The following is a 23,881-nucleotide window of genomic DNA, read 5'->3' on the forward strand; positions in this document are numbered from 1 at the left end:
ACAGAGCAGATATACAGGTATAGATATAGATAGAGATATAGAGAGATGTATAGAGATACATACATATAGATATATATGCACACACAAAGTTATTCCACTCAATCCTGAGGAACATCGTTGTGTAAAGAAATAATGGGGGCCTAAGTAAAGGTACCAATGAAGATGTGCTCCACTGCTTATTTAAGTAGGACCACATTCTTTCACTTTGACATCTTGAAGTTCAAGTGTCTCAGAGACTTTATTATTTTCTTCTGTGTGCCAGCTGTTAATAGAACTTCCATGTAAAAGAAATTCATGTATTTTTGTACTGACTAAATGCCTTCCCCACTTGTTTTATACTGCATGGAATGCTTAAAACTAAATTGAAAAATTAATCATCTGTGTGGTAAGTGCCAGCGATGCCAAACTGTTTGTGATGTCTACATGGAGCACTAGTAACATCCAAGATATCAATTGACAAGAATGAGGACATTCAGAAACAAAACTGCAACATCACTTCCAAGATGTTCTGTATTATATGGAAACAATGTCCATGAGTATTGGTGTTGTTGGCATGACTAATCCTTCTCTGAGGCCACACTGCAGCACATCCTTAGAAAGGGGTGACATCTAAACCAGCAGTCCAGTTTTTTCCCAGTATTTCCTTGGAACAGGAAAGGAGGGTGGTGGTCTCTCCTGTTAATGGAGGACACCTGGCATTTCCCAGCCATTCTGCCTGTGTCCCTCATCAGGCTGCAGGTCCCACTCCTTGCCTCCATGCCTGTTGCACACCACATCACAAGGCAGTGCGGTGGGAAGCAGAACACATTAAGGATGAGGGAAGGATCACCTGAGCACTGGAGTCAGTTCCTTAAAAGCCAGGGGTGATGCTGAAAGAAAGGTTGCACCAGTCCAGGTCCATGACCAGCAAGAAGAAAAGCTCTTCTCCCCCATGACTGAGGATCCCAGGGTGGATGGATGGCAGATGGATGCATCCTGCACTGTGCTGCATCTTGCACCTCAGAGGGCAGATCTGGCACTGACCAATTCTGGCAGCCCAAAGCTCCAGTCCTTGGTGTGGACTGGCTCTGTAAAGTCCAGGGACAATTTATTCTGAAAGCCTGGCTTTTAAGTAGTTACAAATTAATGATTACCCAATGTGTAGGTTTCTGTGCTAATGGTGTCTCTACTCAGGTGTATTTCTGCTGATCTGGACCAGCAGTGCCGTGCCAGCCCCTCTTATCCCACAGTGCCACGGCCTGTGCTCTCACATCAGCACCTCTTGCTAGTGCTGCTGTGCTTGGACCTTCTGCACTGCAGGGCAGGCTTTTTAATAAACTTCCCCTTTGTATGTGTTTATGCCAGGAGATCAGGAATGCATTGTAACCTATTTTGATGCTTCTATTGGCTGGCAGTTTGACTGCTTCAGTTTTGATTAAAGTCACAACCTTCCATGTAGGAATAAATAAAGATATAAATAAGTAATTAATTAAGGTTTTATTGTATTCTGTCTTGTAGAGAGTTTGAATGGCAAAAAATGTGGAAGACAATTCTGCCCCCCCACCTTACCCTTTCCCAGCCATACAGGTTTGAATTCAGTAACTAAAAGTGTATTGTCTCTAAGCTGGAGCTGCCAAGGTATTCCCCCAAAATCAGCCTCCCAGCAGGACTCCAGCACAAGTGGCTCCACCAGCCTGGTTCTGGCAGCTGCAGCCCCGTGACCAGTGACAGCAGTGTCATTCTGCAGCTTTAGCTTCCACTCAATCTAGTGGATTTTTGTACATCTACTGAAGAGTTAAGCACTTCTCATACTACTACAAAGCAAGCACATCCCCAGTTTATTGGACAAGACACAATGTAGCTAGACAACACCTTTGCAAAAATATTTGAAGCTATTATTTCAGTTGTACAAATATAGAGATGAAAGCTCCTCAAGACGAAAATACAGAAATCTTTTATACAAGTCTTTTTCCCCAAAAATAAAAACAATAGCAGCAAAGCATAAATTGTATCCATCATGATCCTGAATGTTAAATACAGAGAAATATGAAGATCAGTCCAAAGATGTCTCAAAATTAAGGATTATTTGTTTTTCTACAGATTTTTTCCATTAAGGATTACAAAGACTCTACAAAGTGTTACTGTATTACGCATCCAAGAAACCCATTGGGAAAAGCAGGTGTGTTGAAGGCACGGGAAGAAGGGGAGGAGAAATGTTTCACAAATATTTGAAATTGGGATTTAGATGCTGTAAGAAATTCAGAAACTTCAACAGATTATGCATTTCAGGAGCACCCAGCTTTGGTTTGTGCTTTTCTCTATCATGTAGTTTTTCTTTAAATTAATGTCTGTCTTCAGGGAATGCTTTAAGGATACTTTAAGTGGAAAACTTCATTACATAGTATTTTCAAATGTTTTTCAATTCAGTACTTTCAATTTCAGATGTTTGTAGTTATTTTTGATTTTTTGGGTGTTTTTTTTGTGCAACCTTTTAGCTGTGGGCAGCCAAGTAGAAGCATGACCTGTATTTTGAAGCCTGAGAAAGGGAAGCAGTTTCTGTCTCCCAGTAAAACCTAAGCTGGCTGTAGCCATCACTAGGAACTGCTTGTAACAGCAATTGGGGATGTCAGTGTGTAAATTTTTGTAAGAAATGAACTGGCCAGGGCAGTGTGACTGTACTGTAAGCTGAGCTTTCGGATACAAATCATCTAAATTTTCAGATGAAAAGCCTTGACATCCTCAGCTGACCAATGCTTGATGTGTGGTGATGACAGTCCCAAAAGATGATATCCCCATCTGTTGTGTGTAATGCCCCATAGGCGAGCTGAGAGCCTGTCCTGACAGCATCATGTCACAGGTTTTTTTATTGAACAGTGGTAAATTTTTGTCAACTGTGTTGTCCTTTGTCTACAACAGAATATGCCTCCATGGGCCATCAAAATCCATGTTTTACTCTTAGGAATGTTGCTGGAATCTAGAGAAATGGTTGGGAACATATTAATTGCAGGTGGCCAGGTGTTTCTTTTTCAAATACTCTCAGTAGGATCACAGCCACACCTTTATGGATTCATACTGCCATGCACATGTTGGTTTGGTGCTTCCTCTATTCATGCTCCTTATAGCCAAGACAAGCATGCCAGAATAAATCAGTTTCTTTGAGCAGCACCGTGATGAGAACATTGTTCTCAACTGGAGATATCACAGATTAGAGTCCCACACTGGACATCACCCAACAATACAGGGTATGAAGTGTAACAGCATTGCTGTCTTCCCATCCAGCATATGAAAAATAGGCCTCAGAGAACTGTACATCCCTGGAATGAGCAACTTATGGTGATGCTCATATAAATCCCACCTGTATAACCAAAAGGTCTCTGTACTTCTCTGCCCAGTTACTTCTGAGGTGATGTCAAAGGTGATTATTATGCTCCCTACCTGCTTTTTATTCAATCTAGTCCCTTGTTTGAAGCTCAGTGATGCAGTGTTCTGATTTCCTGACAATGATTGATTTCTTTTTTTTTTTTTCCTCCACAAAGGAAAAGGAGATTTTAGTCATGAACTGGCTGGGTAGGTATTTGAATTGAGTGTGGGAAAATGCAATAGAGTGAGACTATTTAAATGACACTGTGAGAACTTCCTCGCTGATATGCCTGAATGTTAAATTGGTGGAACTATTGTACCCATAGAGGTGAAAAGGTAACATAGTTTTCATGGTCAGAAAAACATGATCTATGACTAAAAGGCTCATGATGGTATTTTTACAATGAGCCCACCCCACACCAGCAAGAAATTGAAATGCTGCCAGTTTTAAAGGATGTATATCAGAATTAAATGAAAGCTCACCACTATCTGATATCCTCTATATATGCTTAAATGCCCCATACAGAGCACTGTGGGCTCAACCCAGGGAAAACAATTCCTAAATGTGAGCAAAAAAATCATCAAGGGAGCAGAACTGCCCATGTATTTGAAGTTATGCAACTGCTGCATAGTTCCAAGAGCACTTAAAGACTGTTTTCTGTGGGTTATTTATTTTCTCTTTAAGGTAGACAGATAAATTTTAACTTAGTTATTAATATCTGTGCAGTCACCTTTTACTGCATGTTCCTATCCAAGCATCTGAGAAGCTACAGTACCATTCTGCATGCAAATAATGTCAATCTAATAAATTAATAGCATTAATTGAAAAAAAAAAAGTAAATTTTAAACCAAAAAATACCTAAAATATTAGAGTTTTTTTTCCTTTTCATCTTCCAAGGGAAAAAGAAAACTAAACTAAAAGCAAATCTCTGCTCAAGTCAGGTCACCATGACACAAAGCAGTACAAACCAATAAATCCAGCAATGCTGACAGTCCAGCCTGGCAGTATGCTCACAGGCTTCTGAGGCGTGGAAAGTTGGGAGGGCTTTGGATATTAGCTCTGTGGCTGCAAGCTGACTTCTTGGAAGGAAAGAAAGGTCAGCCTGCCACAAAGAGCATGTAAGGCAAGAAATGTGTGCTCAGAGTTGCACTGCATGGGGGGGAGTGCAGCCCCATCCTCTCCTGCTCTGCAGATAAACCAGCCTTAACTTTGGGCAGGGAGGAGAGGATGGGAAGAAAGGATTCCTGTAGGATCCTTGCTGTTCATGCTACAGACACATCACTGGTAACTGAGATGAATATTTGGGTGTAGGTAGGAACACAGGAAAGCAGCTCACCTTCCCAACAAAGGTAATGGAGAGAGAACTACTTGAAAAGAAAGAAAAAAGCACAGCTAAGGTGCTAACAAGGCATTGACTGTCAGAAAATACAAATTTAGGTCTCATTTTCAGTGAGAAAGTTTATTTGTTGCACATATAGCACGAGAAAGCCTAACCCCAGTGCAGCTGAAGAAACAGCTGCAGATCAGAAATTAATATGAATATTTTATTATGCACACACATAACCAGGCCATTTCAAAGTGCCATGAAATCAACTGAAAGCTTCTCAGAACACATTTCCTTCTGTCATGGACTAGGTATTAAGGATCCCACATTCCTCCACCCCTAAAGGCTGGTCCCAACTGTGGATACAGCTGAAATCTTTGAAAACATGAGCCAAGTGTTTGATCTTTTGTGTTTCTTGGACCACAGCAAGCACAACTGCGGAGCAGCTCATAGGCAAAGAGAACAGCTTGCAGGGGCTGGAGGCCCCACCTCTCCAAACACAGGTGAGCTGCCATGGCCAGGCACCTCAACCTCCAAAACATAATTTAAAAACCATAAATATGATACCTGTACAGAGCTGAATCAGCAGCAGAGCTCAAAGGAAGCCGATGACTTCATGGGTTGGTTTGTTTGCTTCACTCAAGCACCAACAGAAGGTAATGCTGAAGGGCTTTGGTCAAAAATATCTCAACTGCACAGAACACGAGAAGCTGAGCTTCAGACACAGCCTGCATTATTCAGTACATGGAGAACTTTTAGTCATAACTTGAAACAAAAGCCTGTAGAAGATGGCTGGAAAGCTTTCTAATTATTACAACAGGTTTCATACTTTTAAAATGTAATCAGGCACATCCCAAATGTCAGAAAAGAAGAAAAATCCACCTGCTGAAACCTCTTATTCCTAGTGTATAAACACACCATAAGAAGATCCAGCATTCTGCCTTGCTCAATGTATTGAGAAGCACTACAAGATGTCTATTTGTAAAGCTCAGGTCCAAAATGCTCTGCTCTTTAAAAAACTATCAAAGGACATAAGCACATACAACTATAAATCCTTGTACTCAGTAAAAAACCAAGTAATGGCTCTCTAAACATTGCTGCAGGGTTGAAAAGTCATAGTACACAAGACTTCTGAAGGGAAGGAAGAAATCGGGTGTATTGATAGATGTTCACAGAATCAGAATCATTTAGTTTGGAAAAGACCTGCCAAGATCATTGAGTCCAAGCTTTGACTGATCTCCACCTTGTCAACTAAACCACAGAACTAAGTCCAGTCACTTCTTGAACACTTCCAGGGATGGTGACTTCAACACTTCCCTGGGCAGCCCCTTCCAATGCTTCACCACCCTTTCAATGAAGAAATTCTCCCTGATATCCAACCTGAACTTCCTCTAGAACAGCTTGAGGTCACATCCTCTCCTGCTGTCAGTTGTTACCCAGGAGAAGAGGTCAATCCCTGACCCCCACCTGGCTGCACCCTCCTTTCAGGCAGTTGCAGAGAGTGATGAGGTCCCCCCTGAGCCTCCTTTTCTCCAGGCTGAACACCCCCAGCTCCCTCAGCTGCTGCTCACAGGACTTGTGCTCCAGACCCTTCCCCAGCTCCGTTGCCCTTCCCTGGACACGCTCCAGCCCCTCAATGTCTCTCTTGCAGTGAGGGGCCCAGAACTGAGCACAGGATTGGAGCTGTGGCCTCAGCAGTGCTGAGCACAGGGGGACGGTCACTGCCCTGCTCCTGCTGGCCACACCCTGGCTGATCCAGGCCAGGATGCCATCGGCCTTCTGGGCCACCTGGGCACACTCTGGCTCATGTTCAGGCACTCTCAACCAGCACCCCCAGGTCCCTTTTCACTCTTCATGGTTTCTATGTAATGCAGAGCAAATGACAGTATCAAAATGGACACTAAAGGCCATTTTATAATCTGGGCTTAAAGCTGAAATTTTTTTTCAAACTTTGGACAATCACATAACGATCACAGGACTCTCAGACTTACAGCAGACACAATTACCCAATCATTCTATCTTGCGTAGTGAATTCATCATGGCCATGAACTTTTGGGAATTTTTTTCCGTGTATTAGAGGTCTTTCAGAAATATAAGTTTAGAATGTTTTTAAGTTTAGTTATCTATTCCAAAAAAGTATCATTTTTCCTTTTTGATTATGCCTTTGAGGCAAATATAGTGCATTTCAGACTAGTCTGCCATGTTTAGGGGACACGGTGACATGTCAGCCACTTAGGGATTGAGTAAAACGCAGATGTAGGCAGATTCATGCATTCCTAAGGCAAACATACTGCCTGATCTGTCATCTAGTTTCAAAATCAGGGTGATGAGGAGTAATTTTTAGTGTGGGAAGTTTCTGTTATCAGTTAAATCTAAACAGTAATATAGACAGTCTGCTTACTCGGTGGTAAATCATGTGGCAATACTTCAATTCCAAAAGAATGCATGGAAATACTGTTGTTACATGAAAGTGGAATGATTGAAATAGATTTTTTTTACTGAAAATCACATTTACTGAATGCAAACACAAAATAAAGAAAAAAAAAACTTCAGGATGTAGAAATAAAGAATTTTGTGCTATTTATTAAAACATAATTGCTTTAAGGATCACAGTTAAAAGTCAGACTGTATGGAATATCAAGGACATTGCTTTCCTGGGCAGTTAGAAATGACAAACCTAGTCAACTAACACAAAAGTCTGTCTATACCACTTCATCTAGGGTCACACATTTGCACCAGCTCTAGTCAAAAATGCTCCTATTCCCAGTTGTAATGTAGATTCTTCTTTGTTGGCTTTAGGAAATTATGACCAGTAAGGACACCTTGAGACATTCCCATACTTGCCAGTTTTCCACAGTTTTTTCAAGAACCAAGATGTAATTTTTACCAACACTAACATATTTTTAATGAGGGGCATCCTGATTTAGCCGGGGATACTGAACTTACATCCCAGGGGCCTTTGTTCATGTGACAAGGATATGTCTGTACTGACCAAGCTACACATACCAGCAGGACACAGTCACACATTGGGGACATCTAACAAGTCATGGGCAAAAGCAAAAGCATAAGGCCAGAAGTATCCAAACAAGATTCACCATTTCCTATGTTTACATATCATTTGCAATGACTGGCAAAATTTGTCGTATTTTTATAGACTCATGAATTCTTCTTAAGGTTTTTCTGTTTCTCTGTTGTTTGAATATATCTACAAATTACTGCCTTAAATGCATAAGTTGCTTCATAACCATATCAAAGGAACAAACATCACCACTTTATAATTTTTCAGTTGAATATTCATTTCTATGGTAAAACATGTCATTCTTCTTGAATGCATAAAGCTAATTGAGTCCAATTCCTTTTTTATAGTTACCCCACTTATAATGGCATGCTTTTAAAATAGAAAATATGTAGCTCCACTAAATCATACTGAAATGAGTCTGATGTGTATCAAAATGTTTGCAGTCATATTTTCCATTTCTTTTTGCATTTGATCTCACTATAATTGGATGCTAATGGCTGATTGAGTGTTCAGCATTGGAATTCAAAACATTAAGATTATTAAGACTTGCAGTCAGTGAAAACATCTCTATTTAAAGCTTCTGAAATACAGAATGTAAGAGTTGATGAATTTAGGATTACAGCAAAGTGCTTTAGCTTTAGTTAGTGCTGAACTTTTAAGGAAAAATAACACAAACCAAAGCTGAGTGGGTTTGCATACACATTACTTCTGGTGTAATACACACTGAAATTGTCCTAAACTTTCTGATTTTTGAAGAAGAGCTCTAGTGAATGATGCAGAAAACAGTATGCTGGATTGAGTTTCAATGCAACATGACCACAGATGGGAGTATGAATGTATACTGTGTGCCTAGCACAGTATTTATTTCTGATGGCATTGCAGTAATAAAAAGAAAAATATCCATAAGAAAATGTGGGCAATATTTATTTTAATTACTCCAAAATCTTACATTATGCACATGCCCACATGTATCCATGCACACAATGTGCTAAAGTAAAAATTTTGCACCATGTCATACCAGAAATCCAAGAGTGTGCAATGTGTAAGAAAAATGTATAACTGTTGTTAGAAATCTGGAAATTCTATCCACTGTCATTCATATGCATATCTAAAAAGCAGCTTAGACAAGTTTACAAAACATTTCTTACGACTGTTGTGATTTTTGCAGTTAAGGAATCAGGAGCTCACAATATGTACATCAAGCTTGAATGGCTTGTGTATGTTACAGGTATAAAGCAGTCGGCAGGGTAAATATGTCAAATATGCTGAAGTCCTGACATTGCAAAATCTTGACCAAAATAAACAAACAAAAAATCACCCAGGTATCATCTCTGTGATAAAAGAAAAGACATTTCACTTCTTGTGAAAGAGAAGAGGTTTCACCATCCCTGCTAGAATCTTGGGTAGCTGTGCAGCAATCACCTCTGACATCATCTCAGGGAATTCAACACTCAGTGCACGGGACTGGAGAAAGGTGTTCAAACAGAAGAGATGGAGCTGTTTCACCAGCTGGATTTGACAAAGTACAAACATGATCAATCAGGCTAACAGTAATGCAGCCACATAAACATGCTGTCAATCAACTCATACATTCATCAGCTCACATCATTCTCTACCTTACCCTATCCTTTCATGAATCAGTAATGAGGGTACTTGCCAGACCCTATTAATGGCAAAAACCATAGCTATGGCAAGTCATATAAAACCACTGCTCCACTAATATTACAAAGTAGTATCCCCCTCATTCAAGACATATGTGACAAACAATGGCAACTACTTAACAAGATTTCAACCTTCCATCTTATTCTCACACTCATGTGCGTGCTTTGGTCACTACCTGCTATTTAAGCACTGTTCTGAGAGGCAGCATTTACTACTTACCTGTGAGCTTTGCCATGGTTTTCATTATGATCATATCCATGTATGCTGCAAACACTGAACTCCACAGACTCATCCCTTGAAGGCAACTGCTCAGCACGTGGTTATTACATCTCTTCCAGGCTCTCCGAGAGGTTCCAATTTTTATTTCAGACCAGTGGCCAAAATGTTGTTAAATATTGGACTATTTCTGCTACCTTAGGCTTTAACATCACACAATCTCTCCAGTGTGATGATTTCTCTCTTCCTTGTATCTCCCATCACTTTATCAACCTGATCTGAAACAGGACTTGGATGGAGATACTCCATGAAATATCACTTTGTTATTTTGCAGCAAGCCTCTCTCCCTCTTTCTCTTCCTCACAGATTATTTTACAGTATGCATTTAAAAGGAAGAGATTGAATTAAAATAAAATGCAGATTTGCTGAGTTCTGAAGAATAAAAAGATGCAATGATCCCGTCCCCCTTGAACTCCTTGGGAACTCCTCACAACCAACACTGAGTTTAAAAGTGTCCAGGGCATGGTATCTAGAATTGTCAAAGATTACTCCATTTCCAAACCTAGACAGATACTGAAAAAGTTGTATAGAATACCCACATATAACCAGTTGAACTAAGGTTGGAAAGCCAATCTTGGTTGCCTTTCACTAATTCTTAATAGTCTGACTTTACAACTTGAATTGCCTCTTCCTCACACTATTTTCCTGAACAAGTATACACATGCTCACACACACATACACACCACCCCTACCAAAGCCCACAGTTGTACTGGTTATGTTACACTAAAAATGAAACAAAATGGCAGCACTCTAATGCATGCTTCACAAATACTTTGATCTTGTATACCATAAAATACGTGCACAATACAAATACTTATGTTGAATATATAGCTATCAATTCACACAAATTTGAAGGATAATAAAGGACAATAAAGGATTTTTTTGTGTGTTTTTCTTTGTTTAGGAATGCTGATGACTCCCTTCCATAGAATTACTTTTAAGAAATTCCTTCTTACCTAAAGAGCAGAAAGTATTAACAAATAAACTTACATCATGCATGGAATCCATCAGTTTTGTAAGTTGATAGAAACGCTGTGAGTTGGCCACAACGCCTTTCTGGCGCAAACCAATTGCCTTCACCAGTTCTCTGATGTAACTTGTTCTCATCTCATCAAATTGGCTTTGACTTCTTAGACCTTCCAAAGGAACTAAAAAAAAAAAAAACCAAACCAGTTGGGCTACAATTTACTCTGAAGACAATGAAACTTAAAGTACAGGAAAAATTTACAGTATTCCATGCTGTCCAGTGCAATTCATTATTATGTGCCCAGTACTTCTTCCCTTTCAAGAGTTACTCCAAAACCAGAGATACAATTAGTTAAAAGGATATACCAGGAGCAATCAGTTCATTTTGCTAATTGCCTAATGTTTAGAAATATCCCTAAGCTTCAGTTACATGTGTTTGCTGGGAAAAAAAATATGGCTTAAAGAACCACTCCTGTCTTAGAGGAAACACGTTATGGACTGATCCATCTGTACACTGCTGTGGGTCTGCTCTCTTCAAAGCAAATGTGTGGTAGAAAGGTCTAGCTGGAGTGCTTCAAAATGGAGTCAAGGAATGCACTAACAGTTCTGAAGCAGTACAGACAGTAAAGCTGCCAGGGCTCAGACCTCCTGTTTGAACCTCTTTTACTTAATGGAACTGATCAGAGACTTAAAGGTGAACAGCTTTTTAGAAAAATGAGCAAGGAGGAGTAACTGGTTGAACTCCCTCTTCTCTTAAAGGTCAGGTGTGAGAATCAAAATGAGGACATGGAGAGAACACTGAGAAAAGAGCATGTTAGTGGCTGCTAGTGACAAGTGTCATAGAAAAAGAATTCCTTAATTTTCAAAGCCTGGATGATTCTGAACATTTCTTTTATAGAGAACTGAAGAATGTTTTAATATAAAGTGGCTCTGATGGAGTTTAAGGTTAGATGGAAGTTATCCTTGACTTACATCCCTAAACCAGCAATTAAGTCTTTATATTTCCCCTGAAAATTAATTTTGAAGGTATCTTCCATCAATGAATGGCCTTTTTCCTCTGAATTCTGCAAAAAGACAGTCACATTCCTGCCTAACGAAAAAAAGTTCCCTGTAGCTATCCATTTGAGCTGCTCCCTTCCCCTGAACATATGTCAAGAATGAGGATGCTTTTATTCAGTGGCACAAACTGAGCCAAAATCTTATGTAACAAGATTTAGAAATTCCTTTAAATCAGAAGTCTGGAAAGCACTACATTTCAGCCTCAGCCAACTCAAAGAAAAAACTGTAAAATCAAATAAAATGTTAAAATTTAGGCTTGGGGTCCATTCAAAATTAGAAATGTATAGAGACTGACACTCAGTTTATTTCAAATTCTTGTTTCTTTGGAGTTATCTAAAAATTTCAAAAACACTTCATCTAAATAATAAATTGAACAGAAAACACGATGAGAGACTAAAAGATTAGACTTGATTTACTGTTAGTACACAAAAGACTGAAATGGCTGTACTTTCACAACTGAAGTAGATTAAGATGAACATTATGACTAAAATAAAAGCAGTCTTAAAACACCTTAGACTAACAACGAGGTTATATAGCTTTTTGAAAATACTTTTGTGGAATTATATTTATACAGTACCAAATGTTTACTAAATGTCTCAGCAACAACTGTTAGGTGTGTTCCTTTTCCCAATGATCTGACAAATTGTTTTTTCCTATAAGACAATAAATGCAGGAGAGAACAAAAAGCAAAACTCACCAGAACAGGTAGAAATACTTTCTTTTTTTTTTTTTAATGATTTCTTGCATATACATAAACATATCATCTTAAAGAAATAGCTTCTGAATGCAATGCAGTTGATAAAGAAAGGTAACTGGATGAATTCTGTTAAACTGAGGCACTCAGAAATGAGAGGGATTGGACTAACCACTGTAATGCTTTTTTGAATTTGATATGAACTTTCTGGAACAGACATAGCTGAAATGTCACAAATTTACCTAAATTTAACTGAAATTTCAGAAGACAGACAAGAGAGTTTATTTGAGATGAAAACAACGTGGAAAGCATTTAAAATAGGAATACATTCATATTCTAACAAAGCAACTGGAGTTATATAAGGATTTTTATCCACATTACCTTTACTGCTTTAGCAGAGTGTATGGCATTTTGCCATTATTTTAGTAATTCCCATGTTCATATCAGCTAAATTTAATATTTTTAAACTTACTCTCTCCTGAGACGAGTTTGGGTTTTTTTTTAAGAACAGGTATATGCAAATACCAGCCATGTACAGATTGAGAGGGACTAAATTTTAATTTCTTATAAATTACTTAAACCTTGTAAAACCAAGAAGCAGGTCATGCAGGATTTGCACATCTCTCCTCTGACCCCGTTGTGCATTGAGAACCAAACTTTTACATTCTTTCAACTACATTTTTCAAAAGTGCTTATTCTCATTTCTAACAGCACCTGTACTACTTTAAAACTTTCTCTTTGGGGATTCATAACTAATAATTATAGCTTCAGCAGATGTAAATTTTAGTATTTCAGAGAAGATTTTGGAAGAGAAGTTCACCAGCAGCCACATTTCCTATGTAAAGGGGAATGCAGTTGTATGCTGAATTCTTTAAAAGATGCATATAATTAAGTGACCACAGATTTTGTTTCCAGAGAAACAAACCAAAGAAAAACATTTCCATTTGTTTATATCTGTGCTAAACTTCACCTATTTATAACTATAAAAAGTTGAATAAATGCTTGTATTGTTTGTCATGGCCACTTCCCTAATTCTTTTGAGCAAACATGCTTTAAGATCTTGGTCAAGATAAAGCCCTCAGTCCTGATAATTTATTAAATAATTTAAAATATATTCTAATACTTTGGAGATTGTTTTGGCTTGGTTGGGTTTTTTTAAATCTGTTTAGAATCACTTGAACTGATGTTTCCAGGCAGAAATACTGCACAGTTGTTTTGAAAATGTATAACACAGTATAGCCCTATGTCAAAAGATATCCAACATTTTCCCACTATCTTTATACACAATAAAACCAACAATGAATCACAAATTCTTTGTTCTTTATAAACATTACAAAAAATACTTTTTAGTCTTAGAATAGTAACATTTCACCTAGGACATTTTCATTTGTTAAGCCAGAGAGCTTAGTGATTGTCAAGTTAAACAACATGGTTCAAAACCCTTTCAGTAGTTATGTGTTGCAAAGAAATAAAAGAACCTACTTGTATTGAGAAGTAACAGTGCTTTCATACACAGGAACTCTTCTTGGCTAACTTGAAGTCTGACAAATTCCTGTGGGAGTTGCCACATGGATAGACACAGGGAATAGAACGATGATTCTTTCATCCTCTGTCTTACACCCAGAAAAGTTGAAAAAAAATAAATTAAAAAATATGAAAACAAAGACGAAGAATGATTCCAGGACTAACTGCTTGAAAGAAAGGTCTTATTAGCTGTTTATCACATTACAAAAATTAAAGATAAGCTTATACACACAAACAATTTCCTGATTTTTTTTGTTCCTATGCTAGTTTCATATTGTAATGAATGTGCTACTATTTTGGATGTTAAATCTGTTATTGCTGTCCAGAAAAAAACCCCAAAAAAACTAGCAAAGCTGAATGGTAACCACCAAAAATAAGGGGAGTTTATTAATTAAAAATACCCTAATGAATTATCTGAAGTACTATCTTCTTTTTGAAGTCCATAGACTCTTGTATCTCCGTAAAGATTTCAAAGCATAAAACTGAAGACAAATCTGAAAGTCTACAGAAAATGTGTTCTTAGGTTTTCCAAAAAATGTCTGTATCAAGATACTTTGTAACAAGTTTAGCCTGGTGCTTCTAGCAGCAATTATATTACTTTGTAGCATGTTGTGCCATTAAAGAAACAGTAAAAAATGTTACATGCTAAGTAAATGGACAAATTACACAACCTTTCCTAAACTCCCACACAATTATCAGAACAAATCACACGGGAAATACATAAAACTGTGGGGTTTTTACAGCACTTTGATGCCACTCTCCTCTTTGTAATTTTGGTATATTGAATATATTTTATTGCATATACTTAGTAGGAGAATAATTTTCAACTGAAATGACTGCAGTGGTAGCATTACAAAGTTTCTAATCTAGACTGAATTCATTGCACGTTAACCTGATGATCCAGTACCTTGGACTGATTTTAAAAGGTTGCATCCCAATCCAGATGAATTAGGTACAATAACAGGAAGATTAAATTTTGCTCCCCTGCCTGCCAGGGGTTCAGATCAGCATTCCAACCTGACTGCAGGCAGTGACCTCAGCAAACAAAACAGAAAATATTTTCCATTTAAAAAAGACTTTTTCAATGCACTGAGTTTTTTCTTGTCAAAGTGTTACTGTCAGCTTGAATGAAAATTATTTCAATGTTGTTCAACATGTGATATCTTGTACCAGCTCTTAATTGACATTAACATAGAAATTTAATCTTTTAGACCTGAATACACTTGTTTCTGGATCTACTTTAAATCTCCTTTTCTATTACTTTTTGGTAGCATGTCTTCCTAATTATAATCTATGAAGAGCAATAGCAGCTTTCAGGGTTTAGCAGCTTAAATGCTGTTCTTACTCAAATTTTCAGACACTGCAAAATACGAGTAACAGTGAGTCCTTGTAGGGTTTTAATACAAAGAAGTCTTTGTCAAACTAGCACTACTGGCTTTCTTGGTCTGAAATTGATGCTACCAAACACATCACTCCCAAGAAGCATTACAACTCAGTTCACTAAATGACAGATTGGCTGTGACACAAGCTTAGGATTGTGGTTTCATGGTAATCATGAAACAACTATGGTGTGCATTGCCCCTGCAGAATGACTTTCCATTATCTCTTTCTGCCTCTAGGCACACACTCCTGTGATTCTGGCACTAGTGCCTGCACTCCTACATGGTGAGTTATGGCAGGGATCATCTCTACCTGCTAATGAATCGCTTTTCTGGGGCACATCTCAGGCATATAAATTCCTTATAAGTTTGACAGTGCAGCCAGAGAGTGTTTGGTCCAGCTCAGCTAAAGTCATGGGGATGCATGACCAGGACAGTTAACTTCTTTCGCAGTGTTCAGCAGTCACCCTTGCTTAAAGTGAACATGAAAGTACAGACTTAGACATCATCATAGATAGCAAAGTTGTTTGCATTTTACTGATCTAAAAGCTAACTTATTTCCAATAAATAGTTGCAGCTATGATTCAGTGCACCAGTTACTTTTTATATCTCTTTGTTTATAACATCTCTAGTATGACCCTGATGAGATGTTCTACAGCCAAGAGAGGAATATGCTGTCAGCACCCAGCGTAGATGATCTTGAGTTGATAATAAGAAGCTGTCTCTGGTGGATTACAATCAGGATTCATAAATCTTAACACCATTCCCAAAGAAAGTACTTAAAGTTTTCTTCATAAGGCGTCAGCAGTGGTCCACAAGCAGGGTGATACTCCAATACATGACATGACTGCTTAAAGCCATCTCACTCTGTTTCTCCTGAATGTAACCATAAGATGTTTGAGACTATGCTGGGACAACAATAGAGCCAGAAACCCATTCAATCTCATCAATCTCATCACTTCTAAGTATTTCAATTTGTACAGCACAATTAATAAAAATGGGAGAGGAAAGAATTCATTACTCAACAACCTCACAGTGATTTACAGTCCTTTGGAAGACTAAAGGTCAGGAGCTATAGGGTCAGCTCTACTGAATATCTTCTACAAGGAACTTCACTGGGAGGATCTTATACATCTATAGATTTTAAAATCAGGTGTCTAGATCTTCTGCAAATCCACCCCTTATCCCTTAAACAATATGTCTTACAAAACACCTGTTTTTCTTTCAGCTTGCTTCATATCAGTTCTTTTAGTATTTTTAGAAAAAGAATAAAAACTGAGAAAAATTTATTAAGGAAAAATAAATATAGGGATTAAATTATGTTATACTGTTCCTGGCAACCTCCCATGTACTATAACAAAAGAATATAAAATTACAAGTCTGACATTACTAATTTGCAGAGCTGGAAAACTGACAAAGACTGAAATGACGATTATCTAAAATAAACAGCACAGTGAAGGAAAATCCAAGCCAAAAAGTCCCTGCCGTCCCCCAGCAGAAAAGAGCAGTCTCATACAATTTTTCTTTGATATTAAAATTCTTACTTGATAGATAGTTTTTTACTGAGCATTTAGATTTTAAGCAAACTATTTGCAAAAACCACACAAACAAAAACAACCAAAAAAACCTACAGTCAGTTCCATTTAGTAAACATGAACTCATGACTTATTCAGATGAATTGAAGTAAATCTTCTGACAGCATGATTTTTTTTTTTCTTAGATAATTAAAATTCTATTTGAACTGCTTTTTCTTGACCATGTACACAGAATAGTTGAGGTTCCCACGAAACCCTTCCCAAAGATACTGAACTTTGATATGGTCAGAGGACTTGGTCGTTAATTTTGAAACAAAACAAGTAATGAATGAAATCTTGGCCTCAATGGAGTCACATTGCCATTGGCACATAAAAGTTCAACACGTTATTCATTGGAGCACTCTACTTACTCATTTAGAATCAGATCTGGTGCAAAATACAACATCTGACCACTGACGTGTTTGTATGATCTCCACCCCATGGCAAAAACCATTAGACTCATCCAGGAATACTGGATGAGGGTTATCTGATCATCGATATGCAAATTCCGAAAACCTGGAAACGAAATTAAAGATAAAATATTTCATCTTTCTCATTTAGACAGCAGCTAAGTAGGTGTTCTGAGATTACAAATCTGAGCTGTTAAACTGAGAACACCTAGAAAGACAAGTGGTTTTGGGGATGTAGCTCTCCAATGCTTGGGTAATAACTGCCTGTCTTACTTTGATAGGTAACCTCCTGTCTTTTTCTTCTCATCCAGTATTTTGAAATGTTCACACCAAAATTTATTTTACCAAAAATGACTGTTTCAGAGGATAGGAATGCATCTCTTTTTCCTTTGGTAAAAACACGACAGTTTGTAACATGATCACTGTAACCAACTCTCATTGAATGTCAATAGCTTGAACATCAGGGCTCTTACCCTAAGATGCAGCTGTCACACAAAAACATCCAATATGAGTATCTTTCTTGCATTCAACTGAAGAGAGCCATATTCAGTTGTGCACTTGTGTTTGATCATTTTTGCTGTTTGATAAATTTAAAGATTGCCACATATTATCTGAGTGAAACCAAAAGCTTCCTGCCACTGAAAGCAGCACTCCTGTTACTTGTTGCATGGTCCTGTTACCTCCTTCAAGCAAGCTTTGGCACTCATGCTCCTCCTCGGTGAACTGGTTCAGTTTGTGAAGACATCAGAAAACATAGAGGGCTAAAAAAAGGTTTCTTTTCTTCTCATTTAGTGAGATGAATCAATTCACTCAAGAGGTCTGTTAAGTGCCAACTGCAATGAGCAGTGATTGAGACTACTGCTTCCTGCAGCAGCAAAGTGTCAGACTGAGCTCACATCAAACTGCATTTTTCAGGCTTTCTGCTCAATATATTGATTTCTATATATCACAGGGTGACCATGATGATCCTATCACCATACAGCACACATACATACATAAAAGTGACCTTTTTTTTTTGATCCAGTTGTGGATCTTCATAAATTCAATTACTTTTCATTACTAGTCTGTTTGTGAGCTGCTTAGTTCTAATTGGTATTATTTATAAAAATTTTACTTTGGTGCTTTCAAAAATTAATTTTAGTAATAAGAAGAATAAAGAATAAGCAGACATACAACCTTTTTATATCAAATGAACAAATAATAGAGTAAGAGGAGCTGGGGTAGAAAGGCTGTAACAACAATAACATACAGGACCTGTCTGAGCTTCTCTGCTTTCTTGGAGTGAATATAAACATTTAGATGTATTCTTTCAAATGTGGTTCCCTATTAAAAGATATTTGATTAGTTAAATTATCTGATAAGTGAAAGTGTAATAATTCTGGAATTTGTAAAGAATTAACAGGCAGTCAATACTATTGTCTTTAGACTGCTCCTTTCATGAAATATTTGCTTAAATACAATTCACTACATATAAGAAATTTTATTACCTGGTAGTAATTTAGACCACTTGACTACACAAAGAAGTTGCCTCTCACAAAGATGATTCAGACTGGTCAGCAAGGAACTTGGTGTTTCAGGTTTTGTATTGTCATAACCAGCATAGACAACTTCTGGCTCAATGCCTCGTAAAACACTTATCATTGGGGGAACAAACTGTATTTCTTGGTTTGGAGAAAAGGACAGCCTTTGGGTTAGAGACTGGCTTTCATCTTGAAGGGTTGCTGGCTGCTGGAGTGCAACATCTAACGTTCTCACAACCTTAATTTTGTTAAACTTTTTCAATTTTCGACCTGAAAAAAAAAATTGTTGATCTGTTAGAAAGAGTTAACCAAGAACATTAGTATTTTCCACTAGTGTTGGATTACACTTTTAATCTATACAAGGACACCAGAACTGTCTTCAGAATAAATTTTCTATTTTTTGACTATTTATGTAATTGAAAAATGATAATGGAAAATTCTTTAGAGTTTCTCCCTCTGTATCCTGCTCCCTTCACTAAGGGATGAACAGCATCCACCCATTAAAATTATTGCCATGAATTCTAGGTTACAGTAACCTCATAAAGTGTTTTCTGGTTCAATTCCCACTGCTCTGTCATATGCCAACAGCTGAGCCAGCTGGCTTTACAATTCAGTTTCTATTTAATGTCAATTAAATATACTGCTTCTTTTACTCCCTAATATTCAAAACCAAAAATATTAGTAATTAATTACTACACACAGAAACTCCTCTTTTCCAGTTCCCTAAGAGCATTTCAGTCTCACGGCTGAATCTTATTTTGGTGCCCAGGGGGATGAGTGAAAGACCGACAAATACTGTGAACTCTTAGAAGATATTTCACTTCCTAAAGCATTCCTAATTTCCCTGTCTCAGTATTTTCATTTGTTACTTCCATACTGCAGAGGTATGAACAACACTAACTGAAACAAATTACTAGCTGAATTGCCTTCCCAAAATAAGCACACATACGTGTCGTATGGCCATGTAAAAACACATGTTTAGGTACAATTCTTCAAATTTCTTTCATGGAAACAGTCTGGCAGTGCACCCTACAGACACAGAAAACCAAACCTCCAGAGGTTCAAAGACAATAACCCTCAGTGACATATTACCAGTTTCAATAAAAAGGCAAATCCATGCAGAGGTGACTACATGGAACACATCTGCTTTAAATAGATGCCCAAAGGTGATGAAAACCCTGCTAGATCTTTAGTTCTGCCAAACAAGTTTGTCTCAGGGAAAAAAAGGTCAAAAAAATGCAATAAAAATACTGATACTTATGGTCTGATTTACATGACAGAGAGACAGAAATAGACATGGGGTGATGGCAAAACCAGTAACACTCATCGTGCAATGACACTCAGGGGTCAGATTCCCACTAACTTAACTGCAGGTTTAATTAGTTTAGTATCAAATGCCCCAACAATCATACGCTCGTTTTACCACTTGTGGTAAGAATCAAAACATTTCTAGAGATTTTTTAGTAAAGAACCAAACACAAAGTTGCATCTTATGTTACAACTGAACCAAGGGGGAAAAAGCAAAACAAAAACCCACAAAAGAATAGACAATTTATTATGCTGAAATACCTAGAGCCAATTTTTATCATAAAACATATACATAGTCATAGACATGCTGGGAATTTCCCACTAAGTATTGTGTAGGCATGAAGGAAAACAGAAGTAACAATGCATTTGATAGTTCATAAATAATGATTTCAGGTATTTTCAGAAATAATGGCCTCAGATACTTTTACAGTTCAGAGAACAAGTAAAGAAAGAAACCAAACAGAATAGTTATCACATGGAAATGTTAGTAGTTAATAAGTACCCATGTTTCCAAGTGACTAAATGTATCAGAATTAATGTCACACTGGTTTGCAGAACTGCTCGTGTGTTTATTGCTAATTATGTTGCTTAACAGCCATCAGTAAAACAACTCCACTTGTTACCTATCTACAAGAGAGGTGACTATTAATAACTTGCAGCAAACTTTCCCATCTACAACAAGGAGACCACATCAAATTAATAAAAACTCTAAAGGACATATGGAAAACAATGGAGATTTGACAAGAGCTTAGTTTTTCATTTGCTAGTTACAAAGCAGGTAAACTTTGCTGTAAGATAGATAAATGTCTCCTCTTAGTCCCAAAATGGGTAAATAATACAAATCCACTCTGACAACTACTTTTCTTAATACTATAATATATACTTCTTAATACTACACGTCTGTGCATATTTTGACAGCACACACTTTTTTGGTAACATTTTCATTACCTCACTTTAAGACAGCTAACTCAAGCAGTTTTTTCATACACCCAGTTCCCCTACCCTTGATTACTACGAATAGCCTGTTTATATTGTTTGTGTTCTACACGTACCTAGAAAACATTGAAAAAAATCAGTTTAATCCTACTATCAAATATGTTATGATTTTCTCCTTACTACCTAATTCTGTATTTTAATATTTTTTTAACTACGTATAGAGAATCATACAGACAATTAGACATTACTGATGGTAGACAATTTATATTAAAAGGGCTGGGTTTCTAGCAGAAGTTTAATATCTCACTACCTTTCTCCTTACCCTGTAACGAGGTGAAAAGCATCATGATGTATTATTCTTGACAGAACACAATGGCCCTTACTTTAAGGTCACTATGCTCTTTCGTTTTGTGTAGAAAAAAAAGCCATGTACACCTTAGGAGGGTGTATACAACACAGAGAAAGCAGCAAAGCAGAAGGAACACATCTTGGTTTTAATAAACCCTTTGATCCTACCTCAGAAAATATTACCTGGAAAATTAATTCACTTTTTTCTGCATGTAATCACAGCACTGTGGACTGAAAGCTGATTGAAACAGGACACAGTAATTTAGCAATACAGCTGAACAAGGAATCTGTGATAATCAGCCTGAAAAAATTACAGATACACTCATAATAAATAAAAGAGTTGAGTACTTGTCTATTCTAGGACCTGATCCAGCTACCTATCCTATTAGGTTTAAGATTAGAAAGGGGATAGATTAATGTCTCAAGTTATGAAGTTATAAAGCCCAAAGACAATTAACACTTTCACAGAAAATGACAAATATGGTACTATGAAATGCATGTTTTTATTGATACTCTCCTTCTATAGATTAAGAAAGATGAAACAGTCCATACAGGGAAATAAATTACTGAAGCTATTGGTTGCTATTCTATAATTAACTTACAACTGACTTGAAATTTCTTTCAAAATATTTCATGGGTTTGAAATTGCATTGAATTTAGGGTTGAAACATTGAACTGTTGTCCATTTATTAAAATATTACACTTTTATCTATATGGTTGCCACTCAGTTAACATTCAATGGAAGACAGGTGTACTTCCCTAAGAAGTAAGTTTAATTTAATTAATACTGTAATTTTTGGAAGCTTATCATTAATATCCCGTAAGATTTCAGTGTTTCTGATGTTAATTAAGTAATATAGAAAGTCTGCATTTAACTCAAGGCCAGCATTAAGAAAATAGGTATCAGAGGTAAAAGAACAAAAATATCTCAACCTAAGTTCTAAATGGCAGAAATCACAAAATGCACAAAAAAATCTTGACCTATACAGGTGGTAACACAAGAAGAGATTTAAAGTATTGCCAATTCTAGTTCATTTAAAATACTCAAGGATGTCTCTAAGCATGTACTTCCAAAAACTTGAAATTTGAGTATGGGCTTTTATCACAGAATCACAGAACTCCAGGATGGGAAGATCCTCAAGGACTATCCAGTCCAACCTTCCTTGGCAAAAGCACAGTTAGACAAGATGACCCAGCACCTAGTCCAGATGAATCTTAAAAGTGTTTCACAGTGATAAGTCCACCACTTATCTGGGTGATAATGCCAATGGCTGATTTTTCTCATTGTGCAATATTTTCCTCCTGTATCTAATGAGAATCTCCCTAGGAGTAACTCATACTCATTATCCCTTGGCCTTTTCCAAGTGACTGCTTGTAAAAAGGGAGTTTCCATATTCTTTGCAGTCACCCTGAAATAGTGGAAACCAGTGATAAGGTGTCCCCTAGGCCTTCTCTTCTCAAGGCTGAACAAACCCAGTTCACAGGATCAGAGAATCACAGAATCTTTTAGCTTGGAAAAGACCTCCAAGACCATCAAGTCCAAACTTTGATGCATCACCACCTTGTCAACTAGAGCACTAAGTGCCATGCCCAGCCTTTCTTCAAACATGTCCAGGGATGGTGACACCACCACCTCCCTGGGCAGCCCATTCCAAAGTTTAACAACTCTATCTGTGAAAACTTTGCTCCTGATGTCCAAGCTGAATCTCCCTTGGCACAGCTTGAGGCTATGTCCTCTCACACTGTCACATGATTCCTGGGAGAAGATGCTGACCCCCATCTTGCTACAACCTCCTTTCAGGGAGTTGTAAAGAGTAAGAAGGTCCCTTCTGAACCTCCTTTTCTCCCAGCTAAACAACCCCCAGCTCCCTCAGCTGCTCATCATAAGATTTATGCTCCAGACCCTTCCACAGCTCCATTGCCCTTCTCTGGACACACTCCAGGCACCTCAATGTGTTTCTTGTAGTGAGGACCCAGAGTGGGACACAGCACTTGAGGCGTGGCCTCAGCAGTGCCGAGTACAGAGGGACAATCAATCACTGCCCTAATCCTGGTTGTAACACTATTCTTGATACAGGCCAGGGTGCCTTCTTGGCCACCTGGGCACACTGCTGGCTCATGTTTACCCTTTCCTCGTATGGCAGGCTTCCCAGCCCTTTGATCACTGAGGTCTTTTGGAAAATTATCTCAGCCCTGTAACACTCCATATATGAATCATATTGTGTTGATCAGCACATCAAGTCATGGGTAGGAAATTTTGCTCATGTGATACAACAAAGGAATTATAGGAAATGGCAGATGAGCAAAAGGAAGCAAAGCAACAATATAACCATAGAAAGAGTATTATGGTTAACAGTCTATCTTGAGATTTTGTTTGCAGTTTGAATTTTAAATCCTCATTTAAAAATAGTATAATTTCACTCCAGTTTTCCTCATTTTTGGTCTACATTTGTCTTTTCTTCTTTCAGTACCAAGCACTCCATTTCAGCCTGCATAAAACAATTAGCTTCCTAATCCCCCCAGAACTGTTGACATCACTAAG

At 37.7% G+C, this 23,881-nt stretch overlaps 1 protein-coding gene across 1 annotated transcript in view; it reads right to left on the minus strand.

Annotated features, from left to right (window-relative positions):
* Positions 1-1,910: 1,910 nt before the first annotated feature.
* The window catches only part of PGR (progesterone receptor), a 37,580-nt gene continuing 15,609 nt past the window's right edge, over positions 1,911-23,881 (minus strand). Inside the window, exons 4-8 of the mRNA XM_059838603.1 lie at positions 18,715-19,017; positions 17,189-17,333; positions 13,823-13,953; positions 10,612-10,769; positions 1,911-9,192 (exon numbers count right to left, since the gene is read on the minus strand). Coding sequence (XP_059694586.1) covers positions 9,037-9,192; positions 10,612-10,769; positions 13,823-13,953; positions 17,189-17,333; positions 18,715-19,017 — 893 coding nt within the window. The 3' untranslated portion in view covers positions 1,911-9,036. The remainder of the gene's footprint in view (positions 9,193-10,611; positions 10,770-13,822; positions 13,954-17,188; positions 17,334-18,714; positions 19,018-23,881) is intronic.

The sequence above is a fragment of the Haemorhous mexicanus genome, chromosome 2, assembly GCF_027477595.1.
Source record: "Haemorhous mexicanus isolate bHaeMex1 chromosome 2, bHaeMex1.pri, whole genome shotgun sequence".
In the NCBI taxonomy this organism is placed as follows: Eukaryota; Metazoa; Chordata; class Aves; order Passeriformes; family Fringillidae; genus Haemorhous; species Haemorhous mexicanus.